This window comes from Anopheles gambiae, chromosome 3 (assembly GCF_943734735.2).
Source record: "Anopheles gambiae chromosome 3, idAnoGambNW_F1_1, whole genome shotgun sequence".
In the NCBI taxonomy this organism is placed as follows: Eukaryota; Metazoa; Arthropoda; class Insecta; order Diptera; family Culicidae; genus Anopheles; species Anopheles gambiae.
Window position 1 is genome coordinate 94,435,199 of NC_064602.1, and position 13,417 is coordinate 94,448,615.

The 13,417-nt window shown below is 47.6% G+C and overlaps 1 protein-coding gene across 19 annotated transcripts in view; it reads right to left on the reverse strand.

Annotated features, from left to right (window-relative positions):
* LOC1280613 (heterogeneous nuclear ribonucleoprotein L) overlaps nt 1-13,417 on the reverse strand; it is a 175,039-nt gene that overhangs the window by 141,443 nt on the left and 20,179 nt on the right. Inside the window, exon 1 of one of the 19 annotated variants that reach the window (XM_061658900.1) lies at nt 10,039-10,155. The exons of the other annotated variants lie outside the window; for them this stretch is intronic. Within the exon in view, the coding sequence (XP_061514884.1) occupies nt 10,039-10,140 (102 nt within the window). The 5' untranslated portion in view covers nt 10,141-10,155. Of the gene's footprint in view, nt 1-10,038; nt 10,156-13,417 lie in introns of those variants that run through there. 19 annotated transcript variants of the gene reach the window in all.

A 13,417-nucleotide genomic window follows, 5' to 3' on the forward strand; every position in this document is an offset into this window, starting at 1 on the left:
CACACAGTATGCACGACCACTCGGAAGAAGCTCATCCACGCGTTAAGATACTATGCGCGCACAACGGGACGCACATAATTTTTGTCTTAATCCGCAGCAAAACCCGAGTATGCCGGGAGTGGTTGGGTTTTGCGAAATGTACCTCAGACGTTCGCCTTACCCGTCAACTCTAGGAACGTCTGAACCAGAATTGATGGAAAGAGACCACCAACTACGACAACTCAAATGTCTTCTGACCGACAACAGCAGCTACCGGTATAATGCGATAGTTTATAGTTTTGCTTTGACCGGGACTGAAGGACACAAGCTGTCATATTCGTCGGGTAAAATAGAAGACACTTGAGAAGATCACCTCTACAAGACTTATAGACTGCATCCACTCTGCAACTGTTTCGACACGACCGACGAGAAGGACAGTAATTATTTCAACCGTACTGAGATCGTCCAAAAACCCACTTGCTCAGAAGAGGCCAACAAGATGTATTTGACAACAAACACTCCCGCCGTGCGCCTTGCCAACAATTCGGGAGTTGGGGATTATCCCCCGAAAAGTACACAAACAGAGAGAGACACAAGAAGCTCCAACTCATCGTACTCCAGAGGTCGATGGCTTGCATTACATACACGGCCCGGGCAGGGAGGACATCGAACCGAGCGCAGACAACACAACTTTGCTTGGTCAAATATTTGACCCACTTCCAAGGTCAAAGAGAGTCCCCGCCGACGATCTCAGAGGCTATCCCACTGGCCTTTCGAAATGATTTATAGCTCCTCCGCGTGCGTGTGTGCGAGTGACTCGTGACTAGAGCCACACCAAAAAACGAACCTCCCTATACCGTCATTATAACGGAGGAGTTGATTGGATCGCGAACGACCAACAAACGACTCGTAATGATCCGACGCATTTATGGACCATTCTCGTTTACTTGTGTATTTCTTGCCGTCTTCTTGCCTAATTTTATCGCCCTCTTTGCCTCCTCTTGTCCATCCTGCAGCAAGACGCGTTAAATATGAAACTAGTGCACGTACAAAACGGAGCCCGCAATAAAAGGACAGTTTTTAATGCGCTTCATAATCATAAAACCTAAAAAGAAATAAAAACCGATATCGAGGCAGGGCGCGTGCATGCTCCATGATACTCGAAATTTGCGCGCTGCATAACTTTTTCTTCTTCTTGCTCCTCCGCTTCACTGTGGGGTCTCTTTGATCGAAGCTGTCAAAAATTAACCCCCAACAACGACGTTTGTACAACGACGCGTGGGGAAGAGCTCGTTTTGCTGGAAGGTGATTCAATCATAAGCGCAGCCAATCTAACTTCAAACAAGTCTACGTTAGGAACTCCCTCAACTCCTCCAGTACACCACACAGGATTGAAGGTTTCTCTGAAGGACCAGGGGAACAGAGTTTTACGACACCAATTTTAACCCACCGATTCTCTTGCATCTCATTTTATGCGCCCTCAAACGTTAACAACCCAACGAGCGTGTTCCCGCGCAATCTCCCGCTTATCATATTACCAGGGTTTATGTGTGTGTGTTTCGCTTACCCTCGCCAACTTTGTCAGCGACCAGACCACCCGATGAAGCAGGCACATGGTGCCTACAAGTGACATAAATCAACAATTAATAGTGCCAAAAGAAGAACCCAATACACCTATCCGCACAATACAGGTAAGTATCGGTTACTGATAGTGCGCTATCAAGGTAGGTTCTGCGGGACCTCTGAGGACCTAACACCTAAAGCCAGAGTTATCACCACGCTATCACACGCTTCACGTCGGGCGCGTTCCCTTCACCTTCTTTACGCCTTAGCCGACGACTTAAAACCCCATCAAAGCCCCGCTTTATCTTATCACATTACGGTGAGGCGACGACTGTAGCGACGATGTAAACGGTACTATCTACTGCTCCAAGTATTGCCCGGGAATACGGACAGCGACTACAGATTTTCAAAGGTATATTGGCGCCCTATCTCTTGACGTGGGGCTCAACTTTATGATCCATTCGGGTTCTCGATTGGCCATCGAAGTTTTCTAGCGCGACACCTAGAGTCAGTTACGGTACACCACCACCACCACCACCCGACAGCGACAAAACCCTATCAGCACTGGTGAATCTACATTGCCCCGGCTTTTGTGTGCAGGCTGGTCGCCATAAATCGTGGTCTCGGAGGTCGCTCCCTACACAAACACAACCCTTCAGCGTACACACACACACAGCAAAGCGATCACGCGCGCCCGCATTCGTGCCGCTTAATGAACCGCACGGCAAGTATGGTTTGGATGATTCATTAGAGCGATACAAGCCGGCGGCCCGCAGAAGAAGATGCCGGTCAAAACAAAACCCCTGCCGGTGAGAAGGAGATGTGTCGCCCGGTGTCTTGTCACACATCACACATGCACACCTTTGCATGCACCTCTCGTTCTCACTGTCTCTTTTTCTCTCGCCAAAAGCCAGCTGGGAATGTCCAAACAGTTGCCAACACACAGCAATGCCCCGCCACCGCGGTTTGTGTTGGCTACGGCGAGTAATTTACTCATCAGCAAACAAAATAAATAAACGCAAACGACGAGTGCAGAATTCAATTTAAATTATTTTAACATCATCTTCGCCCAGTCTCTGTACGTACCCTCGCGTACGAGCTCGCTTTTCAACTGCACCGTTTCGTTAGCCCCGCGTGTCGTGTTCAGTTTGCATCACAGTTCGAGACATTCTCGCCTAGTTGCCTACCCAAGTAACATTTTAAATCTTATCAGAGTTTTAACGTTGTTGTTACGGTTATTCCATTAAGCCTCCATTTTTTATTTGAATGTCTTATATGAACTAATAAGACTATAATAAAACACACTTAAGACTAAAAGGGCCCATCTACAGAACTCTGTTAAGACTACTTGTTAAAACCATTTCTAGACCTTTAAGATGTGAGGCGTAAATAAATTATCAAAATTACAGCTTATAGCTATGGATATGTTCTTGAGACTCAATGAAGTAATGATTATGAAGTCATTATAATTGTTGAGAATTATTTGAGAATTATTATGTTGTCTTAATATTTTTTCTGATTCTGAAATCGCTCGCGTATGAGCAGAAATCCATGCCAAGAAAATGTCACTGTTGAAATACATTATAATAATTTAAAAAATATCAAAGCGTCTCAATAATAAGCAACTTTTTAGCTTAAAAATATTTTTTTTAAATATATAGTTTTTATTGAAACGCCCTGAATTTTCACAAAAAGCTTTTTCAAGGATGTGGCATAATAAATATGACGGGAAAAACGTTTGGGAAATAGTCATTTTTCTATTTGTCTTGTAAATTATGAATTGGTTTATCTACACATCAACATGGCTGACACATTTTGGATACACAAATCAACAATCTCATGCATTAAAATGGATTCCATTGGCTTAAGATCAAGAGAACTTTCCTGATCACAAGTTCAGTCGATTTGTAGTGCTGTATGAGTGACTAAGATAGTTTTAAACAGCACATACCTTTAGTAAGCACTTGTGTAGATTAACAAGTTTTAAGACTCTCCACGTACAGGTAGTGTCCGAAATACGCGCGCCTTTACACAATTGTGAATTTCTGAATTTGACAGTTCTTTGCACAAATTTTATTGATTTGGTACAATATCAGTTAATAGCAACATGAATAAAAAAACTAAAATTGTTTAGAATTTGAATAATAACCACCCACTGCAAGAAGGTTTAACTATATAATGGCTTAAATATATAATGGCTGAAAACCGCTTCTTCACGCTTTGCGTTATTAGCGTATCTTAGATGCAGCCTGTATAGTTTGTCCCAAGTTCCCTTCATTCAAGACTTAATAAGCATTGATTAAGATCAGTTGATCTTGATGTCCCAGTCTCAAAATAACGAGTCTTAAAACATGCTTAAGAATACGTTTACTGGATGGTTAAAGCCAGGCGTCTTTTAAGTCTTATAAGACAGTCTTATAATCGCCTTCAGAACGTTTTAAAGGTTTAACAACTTTAAAGACTGTTAAGCAACTTTAAAAGACATGTTAAAACTATGTGGCTCCTATTATAGTTTTAACAGACAGTCTTATAATCGTCTTCAGAACGTTTTAAAGTTTTAACAACTTCAAAGACTGTTAAGCATCTTCAAAATACATGTTAAAAATATAAGGCTTAGTACACTCATAGTAAAGCATTCTTTAGACGTGTTTAAGTGTAAAAGCTATAGGAAATGTTTCTTGGGTACCCTTCCCTTGATGATTCCGAAAGGGGTAAGCGCATTAAAACTACTAAAGAGTAAATGCTGTACACACTACACTCTCTCACACACACACACATCTGACGCTGGGAGTCACATTTGACAGTTACTAATTTATGCCTCCATTTTGCGACACCCCGCGGGCGGGATGACTGACCAAGGGAGAGAACAACCAAGGCATGTGCAATATTCGACTCCAATCTGCAATCCGATGGGACTTGGCGATTCCGGGACGACGAGCAAAGATGTGTGTGTGTTGTGGACGCGGAACAACAAACATCGTCGTCGTCGTCGTCGTCTTAGCCAGGATTGATGGACGTGGGACATTGAAAGGGAACGGACACGAGCAAGCGTACCACCACCTTCGAATCTACCTCATTAACTTGAAACCACCGCTTGGCACTGTGGCCGACGGGCGGCGGACGGTGGGCAGTGATCATTACCGAACCTTAGCCGCGCGTTGGCCTGGGCAGCAGGATGATGAGCTTTCCCATTTGTTAATCCAACCGGGAATGTTGCATTCCACGCGAACCACACCACCCAAAACAACAACATACACACAACCGGCAGATTGAATGTTACACGCTCATCCGACGCCCTGTTGCGGCGCAGGTTTTGAAGGTTATGTGTACCCAGTTGCTGTGTTGTGTTGGCATTAGCCTAACAAAACCTGCCAGATAATGGCTTCAACGCGTGGCAGCCGTGTGGAGGAGCAACAGAAAGAAAAACAAACCCCAAATTGCAACGCAAAATGCATTTGCGCATTCGCTCGGTGGCTTCCCATCCCGACCACCGCGAAGCAAAGGAAAAGGGTTCACGATGTTCCACCCCGATCCTTCACCACAACGCACAGCGCGGGACCGCACCGTGTCAATCGAAAACAACACTACTTTTCCTTTCGCAGACGGATGCACTTGAGCGCGAAGGCAGAGAGTGTTGCATATAATCAGTCATGCATTTGCACGCAGAGCCAAGGAGGCAAGGAGAAACAACATCAAACCAGAAGGCTGACGGAACAACATTCGCCCCGCGCGCGCGAACCCTTTGCTGACGTGCAAGCAAGCGAAGAAAGGTTTTTGCGCTGGCGAAAGGCCGATGTCTTCACGTGGAGCATGTTGGCGAAACAGTGTAGGCAAGAGGAGAAGTTCTATTTTCAAGTAAACGCACTCAGAACGGTAGTCAAAGCAGCTTTTTGTTGGTGTCATTAGCTAAAGAAACAAGCGGAAGTTGGATGACAGAAGCGTAAGTGAATAAAGTATTGCAAGCTAACAATGAAACACATTTGACACGATTTAAAACTAGCGAAAGGTCTAGAAAGTTGCATTACGCAATTTCGATTCCTAGGAACTTATTGGAATGAAAGTAAAACAGTACTAACATTATGCTAAGAACTCATTCAGGAAATACGATCCTATCATCTGGTCAAGTTTTAACCGCTCATGTCGTATACGCCCCGATAGAGCAGATGGTAAGAGCATTGTTATACATCCAACAGTCATCGGATCGAACCTCATATAAATCAGACGTTTACTACCAACTTCAAATTCACATCTTAAGGTGGACTTGTGTATTACAAATTTTCCACTATCTATTTATACCGATTGCGGCGGAGGCTTCAATTAACAATTTATTACCGCTTTTAATCTTCTAATATGAAATCTTTTGCGTTTTTTCCTGCCCAAACCGTCCACTTCGTCCAGTTCGGTCACCTCAAGATCCAATAAATATTTATAAAAAGACACTTTTCACATTCTAGGCCCCGTTCTGTGACACAAAAAAAATACAAACTCAAGTCGTGTAATTTATAAACATTATCTTGCTGCTCGTAAAAATGATGTATGTCGCGCCCGTACTGGCAGTCGAACGGGGGACACAACAGTGCGTGAGCCACTGTAAACGCCATTAAGTATGATCAAGTGCGTGAGTGTTCTGGGGCAACGGTTCGATTGCTCGCGTGTTGCCCCAAAATGCCGGGGTTCGATTTAACCACATCCGGTAGTCGCACCGCATTTTCCACTCGCACAAAATATATATCGTCCCCACAACAAGCAGTCACTTCTGGAAAAACCCAAACCCCCGCCTCTATCACAGTTTTCTAATCGCTTTCCTCAAGCTGTTCCATATCCCCACGCCTTCTGCTGAGATAGGATTCTTACTCGCCGCGGCAATACTATCGGCCATCGGCCAAATATAAATCACGTCGATGGTGCCGGGCAGATGCAAATTACCAGATGATGCTCTCACCGGCCCACCAGAGTACGGAGTACACGAACTTCTGTGGAGGGCGGTATAGAGGTTCTGCCGTCCTGCCATATCCAACTGTCAGCTATTAAGGAAAAGTACCGAAACCCCTAAGCGCATATTCCCGGTTTTGGGTTAAGTAATCGGATCTCACCGACTAACCCCGCTCCACCGACTCGCCGGGTGGTAATTATTGGGTACCGACCCAGAGGAGAAAAACAATTCTCATTGGTGGAATAAATTTTGGCAGCCCTAGAATCCCCCCGCAGAGCCCTGGATCCTTTGCACATGGCTAATTAATAAGCGAGAAGCCTCGCGGGTGCCGATGAGCACGTTCGTGGAAGTTATACTACATTGGTATGAAATCTGTCGGAAGTTCAAAATTAGAAGTTAATTGTTCGAACCAAAGCAAAGTTCTTAATGTACAGAAAATAAAACTGATGAACATTTCAAATGCTCTTAAGCCCCTGTGTCTTCATCCTCCCTTTCTCAGGGGACCTTTGAGCGCTTCTTAGTTCAACGGAAAATAGGCAACAGATCCTTGAAGATGTAATCATCACCGCAGAAGATTCTCTGTGTCTCCACCCCCCCTAAAAGAGTGTGCTGATGTAATTTAGCTTATTTTAAAAATACTTCGCAATAAATCAACACTTTAGTCCCACAGTTGCCTCTCGATAGTGGTTCGAAAATTCATTTAATCGTTTTATAGGCCTCTCTAGCCCCATTGGCATCGCTCGTGCAGAGCGGCGGCCATTAAATCAAAACCTTCAAATGGGATCAGCATCACTTAAGCGAGCTATCGCGTACACATTTTCTACGGTCCGCTCGCCGGGGAATGCACTCTTCGCAGCGATCTTCTCTATTCGATTCAATGGTTTACCACTATAAAGCAAAGGAAAGAATTGGACCAACTGTAGCAGCGAAGATAGTAGAGCTTTACTCGCTAAAAATGAACCAACCAGAGCGCACAGTAAATAACAGCTGAGAACCCACCACCCCAACTCCCGTTAAGGGCCGGCGCATAAATCACGTCCCCGAGTGGACACACGGAAGTGTGCGTACCGCAAACAATTGCGTTGCACAATGAAAGCGTGATAAATGGAGGTAGCTTCGGCGTATCGGAGTCCCCCGGACGGAACTTCCAACTGGGGGTTCTACAGGGACCATTCTGGGGAAGGCTACGACGAGGAACCCTAAAACCCCTTTTCGCAAACGACGTCCTGCGAGGACGGTGTGATCGACCGACCTCGCGTACGATAAACCTTAACCCCAGGCAGTGCAGGTCCTTATCCCCGCAACTTTTTTTGCTGAGACAGTTGCGTGGAAGATACCACGTCCCGGTCTATTAATACTGCCACACAGTGTCACCTCTCTTTTCGTGGATCGGTTGGTGACAATCGCAAATCAGTGGCCGAAGCCACATTCGGAAAATCGTCGAATTCTGGGAAAGAAAACAGTCAGAGTCAGAAACGACCGCAGCAGGGTAACGAGAGTGCCATTCTCAAGTGCCGGACGGTCTCGAATTACTACTTGCGCTTTTAATTCTGGTGTCATTTTATGGCGCGGCTCTTCTTCATCGTGCGTGCGTGCTTGCGTGTCCACGAAACGGTGACCGGCAGCACACACATCCCCGAAATGCCACGGTGTTGATGATCCGAGAAAGAGTAACCTCTACACGCCGAGCGTGTGCGGCGGCTCGAGAATGTCGAGCCGTGGTTGAACCGGGAAGCGACCGCACGAACAAATCGAAGGGGGACGCGGTGCAGCTTCTTCCGCTCTGAAGGGTGGTGTAGAATTAGAAGAAATACGCAAGGATGCGGCGTGCCGGTAGCCGCGTACCGTTTTTCGGTGGTGGTGGCAGTAAATTAGATTGACGTTTGATAATGAGCGATTCGCTTCATCCGCTCGGCTTACACACCCGCGGGCTGGTGGTGGTGGTGCTGTTCGCAACGCATCGAGCTCTACGCGCTGGCAGACGCCGGAGACGAACCAAAAAAAAACAGAACGGACGACAACGGACCTGACGGTGCGTTACACCGCCATCGCCGTTGATCGGGTGCGTCCGTACGGTCCCGAGAACCCGAAATAGAATGCCGCCGGCCTTCACTCCATCCCGGTCCGTGGTGCTGCGCACGCCTAGGACGGTGACACATGCAGCGACACGTTTATCTCGGTGGCCGCCGCCATGGCTACAGCCATGCACGACCGCGGTACCGTGAGGCCGAAAAATGTGGGCCTTCTAGCCTGCAACACGCGCGCACCGAGTAACACCGTTTAAATTTCGTTTTTCACGCACTTTGCATGCGCACCCCAAGGGGCTAAAAGGGGGACCAACATCACGGTGCGAAGACAAGAGAGGAACGCTGACGATGACGATGATGGGAATCGACTCCCGTACACGGCACGACCATGTGCTCACTACTGCTCACTGCCCGAAATGGGAAATGCTTCAGAGCAGGCGCACCCCGGGGGGGGGACAAACAACAACGGGCGGACGGGGCGGCGCGCGACAAACAACGCGACAATCTTTGATGAAATCGCTTGACGCATCGCATCGCGTTCTTCTTTCACGCGTTTGTTTTAATTAGATTGATTATAAATTTAGACAACGCGCTCTCTCGCGCGCGCTCACATACAAATCAGGCCTGATCCCGGTCCCCGGCGTGATGTGTCTGCGCTGTGCGTGTGTGTGTTACGCAAGGTTTTGGGAACCGCAGGAGGAGAAAGGTTCGTCGCCAACAGCGCCACCCCATGCCCGGTGGTTGTTTGCGAGAGAAAGAGAGAACGACCGCCGCCGTGTACCGAACGACTCGTAACCGGGCATGAAGCTCAACGAGACGACGGACCATCGTCAACGAGACAACGCGTGTTGATGGAGATCAACTACATTGTTGGTGACTGGTGCTGGTGGTACTAACCGACAAACAAACATGCACATATCTACAAGCCGAATCATCATAACAAATCCAAACAGTCGTAGAGAACGGCATACATTGTAGTTGACACGCATTCTTTGGTCCGGGTTTATGCCACCGTCGCCATCGTCGCTACGCACCGTCTACAAGCCCACAAAACCCCATGTCCAAATGTGTAGCACACGTGCAGTACCAGTTTGTAGCGCATCATCTACGGTAGAGGAAGAGTTAGTTTGACAGTTGGAGAGGAACAATGGCAGAAGATGTCATCTATTAGGGGGGAATGATACAGACTGGAGATAATACCTTCGTGGGGAATGTTGTTGTTTTCCAACTCCCTGGTTCCAGCAGCCTCAACACAACCGCACAGCGTCGCGTTGGAAAAAGACTTTCAAGATATTGCACGTTGATAAGCGATTCTGTAAAACACTTACCTGTAATGAGAAACAAATGAAACAAAGAAAAACCATTAGCTTTAGTCAGTAAATGAGGGAGTCTGAGCAACAAAAGGATCGAAGATACAAACGAGAAACCACGTTTCCAACTAAACTTCATCAATCTTGCACACGTTATCTGGGAGCAGGAGTTGGGGAATCCAAAGTTCTGAACTAAAAACCGTACATTACAGCCTAATGCGCCTACCTGATGCAAAAGGGTTGCATCGCCACCACCACCACCACCGACCAGTCGAAAGTTCCATGGGCATACTTCACCCTGCGGTAGGCAGAAATCAGCTGTTTCCATCCCACTAATCTTGCCACGGGGTGAACTGTGCCTCCAAAAACCGAATCAACCGCAACCGCTAAGTCGGACAAACTGTACTGAATTAAAACCGACCGTGCTGCTTCCGGAGAGTGCTGGAGATGCCTTACATTCAACCACAGTAAAACACACAGCTTTGAAAAACCAGGAAACTTTGCAAGCACCTGAGCACCTATTTTTTGCGTGACGTTCGAAACGAAAAGCCTCCAATTAAGCTTCCTACAACTTAACTGACTGCCCCCGAGTGCGCTTCCCCTGGACAACGTGCAAAAGCGCCTAAAACTGTACACAAGGGTACACGAGGGACTCCTCCGCACGGTAATGGCCAAATTTTCAACCGAATAAAGACCAAGACAAACTACACAGACACAAGCACACACAGACAGAGACGTCTCTGTCACTGGGGACCCGTGTCGACTCGGATAAAGACTGCTGCCTACTGGGCGGTCCCCAGCAGCACGGGCGCGACAGTACGCGCAAACGGTAGAAAGTCCAGAGCTGACAGGCTACAAAGCAGAGGCTAAAGCATAAAGCAGTCGCCAAGGTAGTGCACCGGTGTAGTACGCGTACCGTGACGTTCCAGGCTTTTTTTCACCATGGAAGGAAGACAACAAACTGTCGAAATATCGATTTTCGCTTTTTAATTCTCCGCCGTTCCCGATTGCCTTCGCTGGGGAAGGACACAGAGGGACAGAGGGGGTAACTAATACGCTGTCGGGACACGGTGCAGGTTGACAGCCACGTGGTTGGGCGTTGCGCGCCTGGTTGGTGGACATCCTGTACACATGACAGGCGTATATACACCACCGGTAGGCATTGTTGGTTGTTACAACTTCCGTGCACTTGGGGAAAGGCAAATGAGAACTTCACACAAACGCTATGTCACCATTACACCGACACCAAGCCTAGAACTGCCGGGAAGGTGCTGCCTAGACTGGCTCTAGCCGATATGCCTCAATTTAATTAATTTTTATACTACCATCCGGTGATGGGCGCACATTTAGGCCCTGCATATTTCTCGCTCTACAGACCTCGAAGCGAATATCTTTTGCTCCTGCTGCCTGCTGGTGAATCTACTTGCGCCTTTCCAACGGGTTTTGCTGGAAGGTGGCGACTGCGGTGAATTTCCTGCTCTTCTGCCGAGGTCATCCGGTCATTGATTGGATAGCCTAACCGCGGCCAGAGATTCATTATTGCACAACCTACCCTGGCCGCCTCCTCGTTGTTCTTCGGCCTCGCAACGACAACAGACCCTGTGCCATCGCTATGTGGTTTTTCGAAAAAAAAAATAAAGCAGTGAAGGAAAGCAGAAGAGCACAAAAAAGCAAAGCATGGCGCGATTGGAATGGGCAACCAGCACGCAAACGTGAAAGGCGCGCGCGATACACACCAGCAGTAAGAGAGTCCAGTGGACGGAGGGAAGAAAAAACGGGAAGTGAAAATAAATCCTGGCCAAACTGGCACTAGATCATGGCTGCCACGACCGGTTTTTGTTCTCTTCTTGATGCCCCCGCCGTCGCCGTCTCTTGCTCCGAATGGCCCAAACCGGGTGCTCGCTCGGAACACTTCGGAGTTGGCTCGAATAGTTGGATGCCGCTTGTCTCTTTCATTCGCCGGGCTATTTGTTGACCGTTTCTACCCCGCTCCCCTATGCTGACTCTAGAGCGTAGAGGTTTTTCTTCTACCAACGCGGAATTCTTCACCCACAGCCAACCAGAAGAAGTTGGACCTCGGATCAGACAACCTCCCCGCCGGTTGCCTAACCCCAAGTACGGTTCGTGCACCAAGAGCATTGTGGTTTTCAAGCACAAACACAGAGAGAGAGAGGTTCTCGTGGGTCCGGCTCCGAGCTCACCGGCCCTCCTGCTGGGCAGATAACGCAGAACTTTCCACCTTTCCGCATATGTATACATTTACGCGCCAGCACTCGAAGAAACCTTGAATACAGTTGACAGTGCGCGGAGTAAGTCGACCTCCAACGCTGGATGCTGAATGCATGCGCCCAGATTCTTCCGGGATAAGCCCGTAGGAGGATGGCGCGAGTGGAGCTTTAATTGCGATTCATTGTTCCGGGGCTTTGGCTTATTGCGGAGCGGTGATTGGAGTTGGTAGAAGACACGCATAGAATGCCAGACACGGCATCGCGCCAGCAAAACGAAGCAATAAACATTTATAGACGGCATAAAAAGTGAAGAAGTCACAATAAATAATCAATATGGTTAAGATGCCCGACACAGGTACACACGGACGGTTTATGAATATTGTGACATTGTCGGAATACATTATGAACCTGAAGTCAATTGAGCAATTTGTGGGTTCTTAAACAAACTTCTTCAATTCAAACGGAAGAACTTCGCTTCATCCAACGCAACAGAGGATGTCTTGAATCAATGTACTTCTAGGCATGGATTTTGGAGTAATGATACTATTTCTGACTTCTTGGAACACAGCAAAGGGCCCACCGATACACTTTGTACGCATTAGCGAAAGTCTGTGAGGTAACAAACTAACACACACACAGCCCACGAAAACGACAACATCAAGATCAAACGGCAACGCTTTAGATCTCTCTCCCACAAGGTAACTCTACACCTCCACAAGGCAACTCCAACGTAGAAGCGTAGATGCGGAGAGACCGGTAGAACAACTCCACGCCCGCTGGGCTCACACAAAACCTGTCCAGTTTCCGTCCAGGGTCCGATCGAGCGGCACAGATAGCGAAACAAGAAATCGACCCCGAACACTCCCCCCTTGGTAGGAACCACAGGAAAGTGCACCAACTCAAATATGGTGCGTGTGGTCGGTCGTGCGCGCTACGCTACACCATCGACTGTATATGTTGATGTCCAAACCTTGGAATATGGTGTCAGAACCACGCACCAACCCGAGCACTCTGGAGCCGAGAAACCTCAAAACCCAAAACCAACCAACCAACCGACACACGCATTATACGTCAAAGGCATATGACACAGATTGACAACTCTAGTGCGGGTTATATAGGTTGCCCAAAAGCTACCGTAGTAGAGTCGTCATCGCCATCATGGCACGAGCTAATAAGAAAGCACGGCCGAGAATGCGGTCAGTAACGGGACGTCCATAAGCGATGATTGAGGGGAACTGAAACTGAAAGTTCTGCCCCGAGCCGTGCTGAGGCAACAAAACCGGGAACGTGGTGCACTAGCAAGTAGGGAGGACGTGTGCTGAATTTTAATTAATTGCCCAAGCGCCTGGTTATTGTTTTCGGTCAACCAATCTTGGT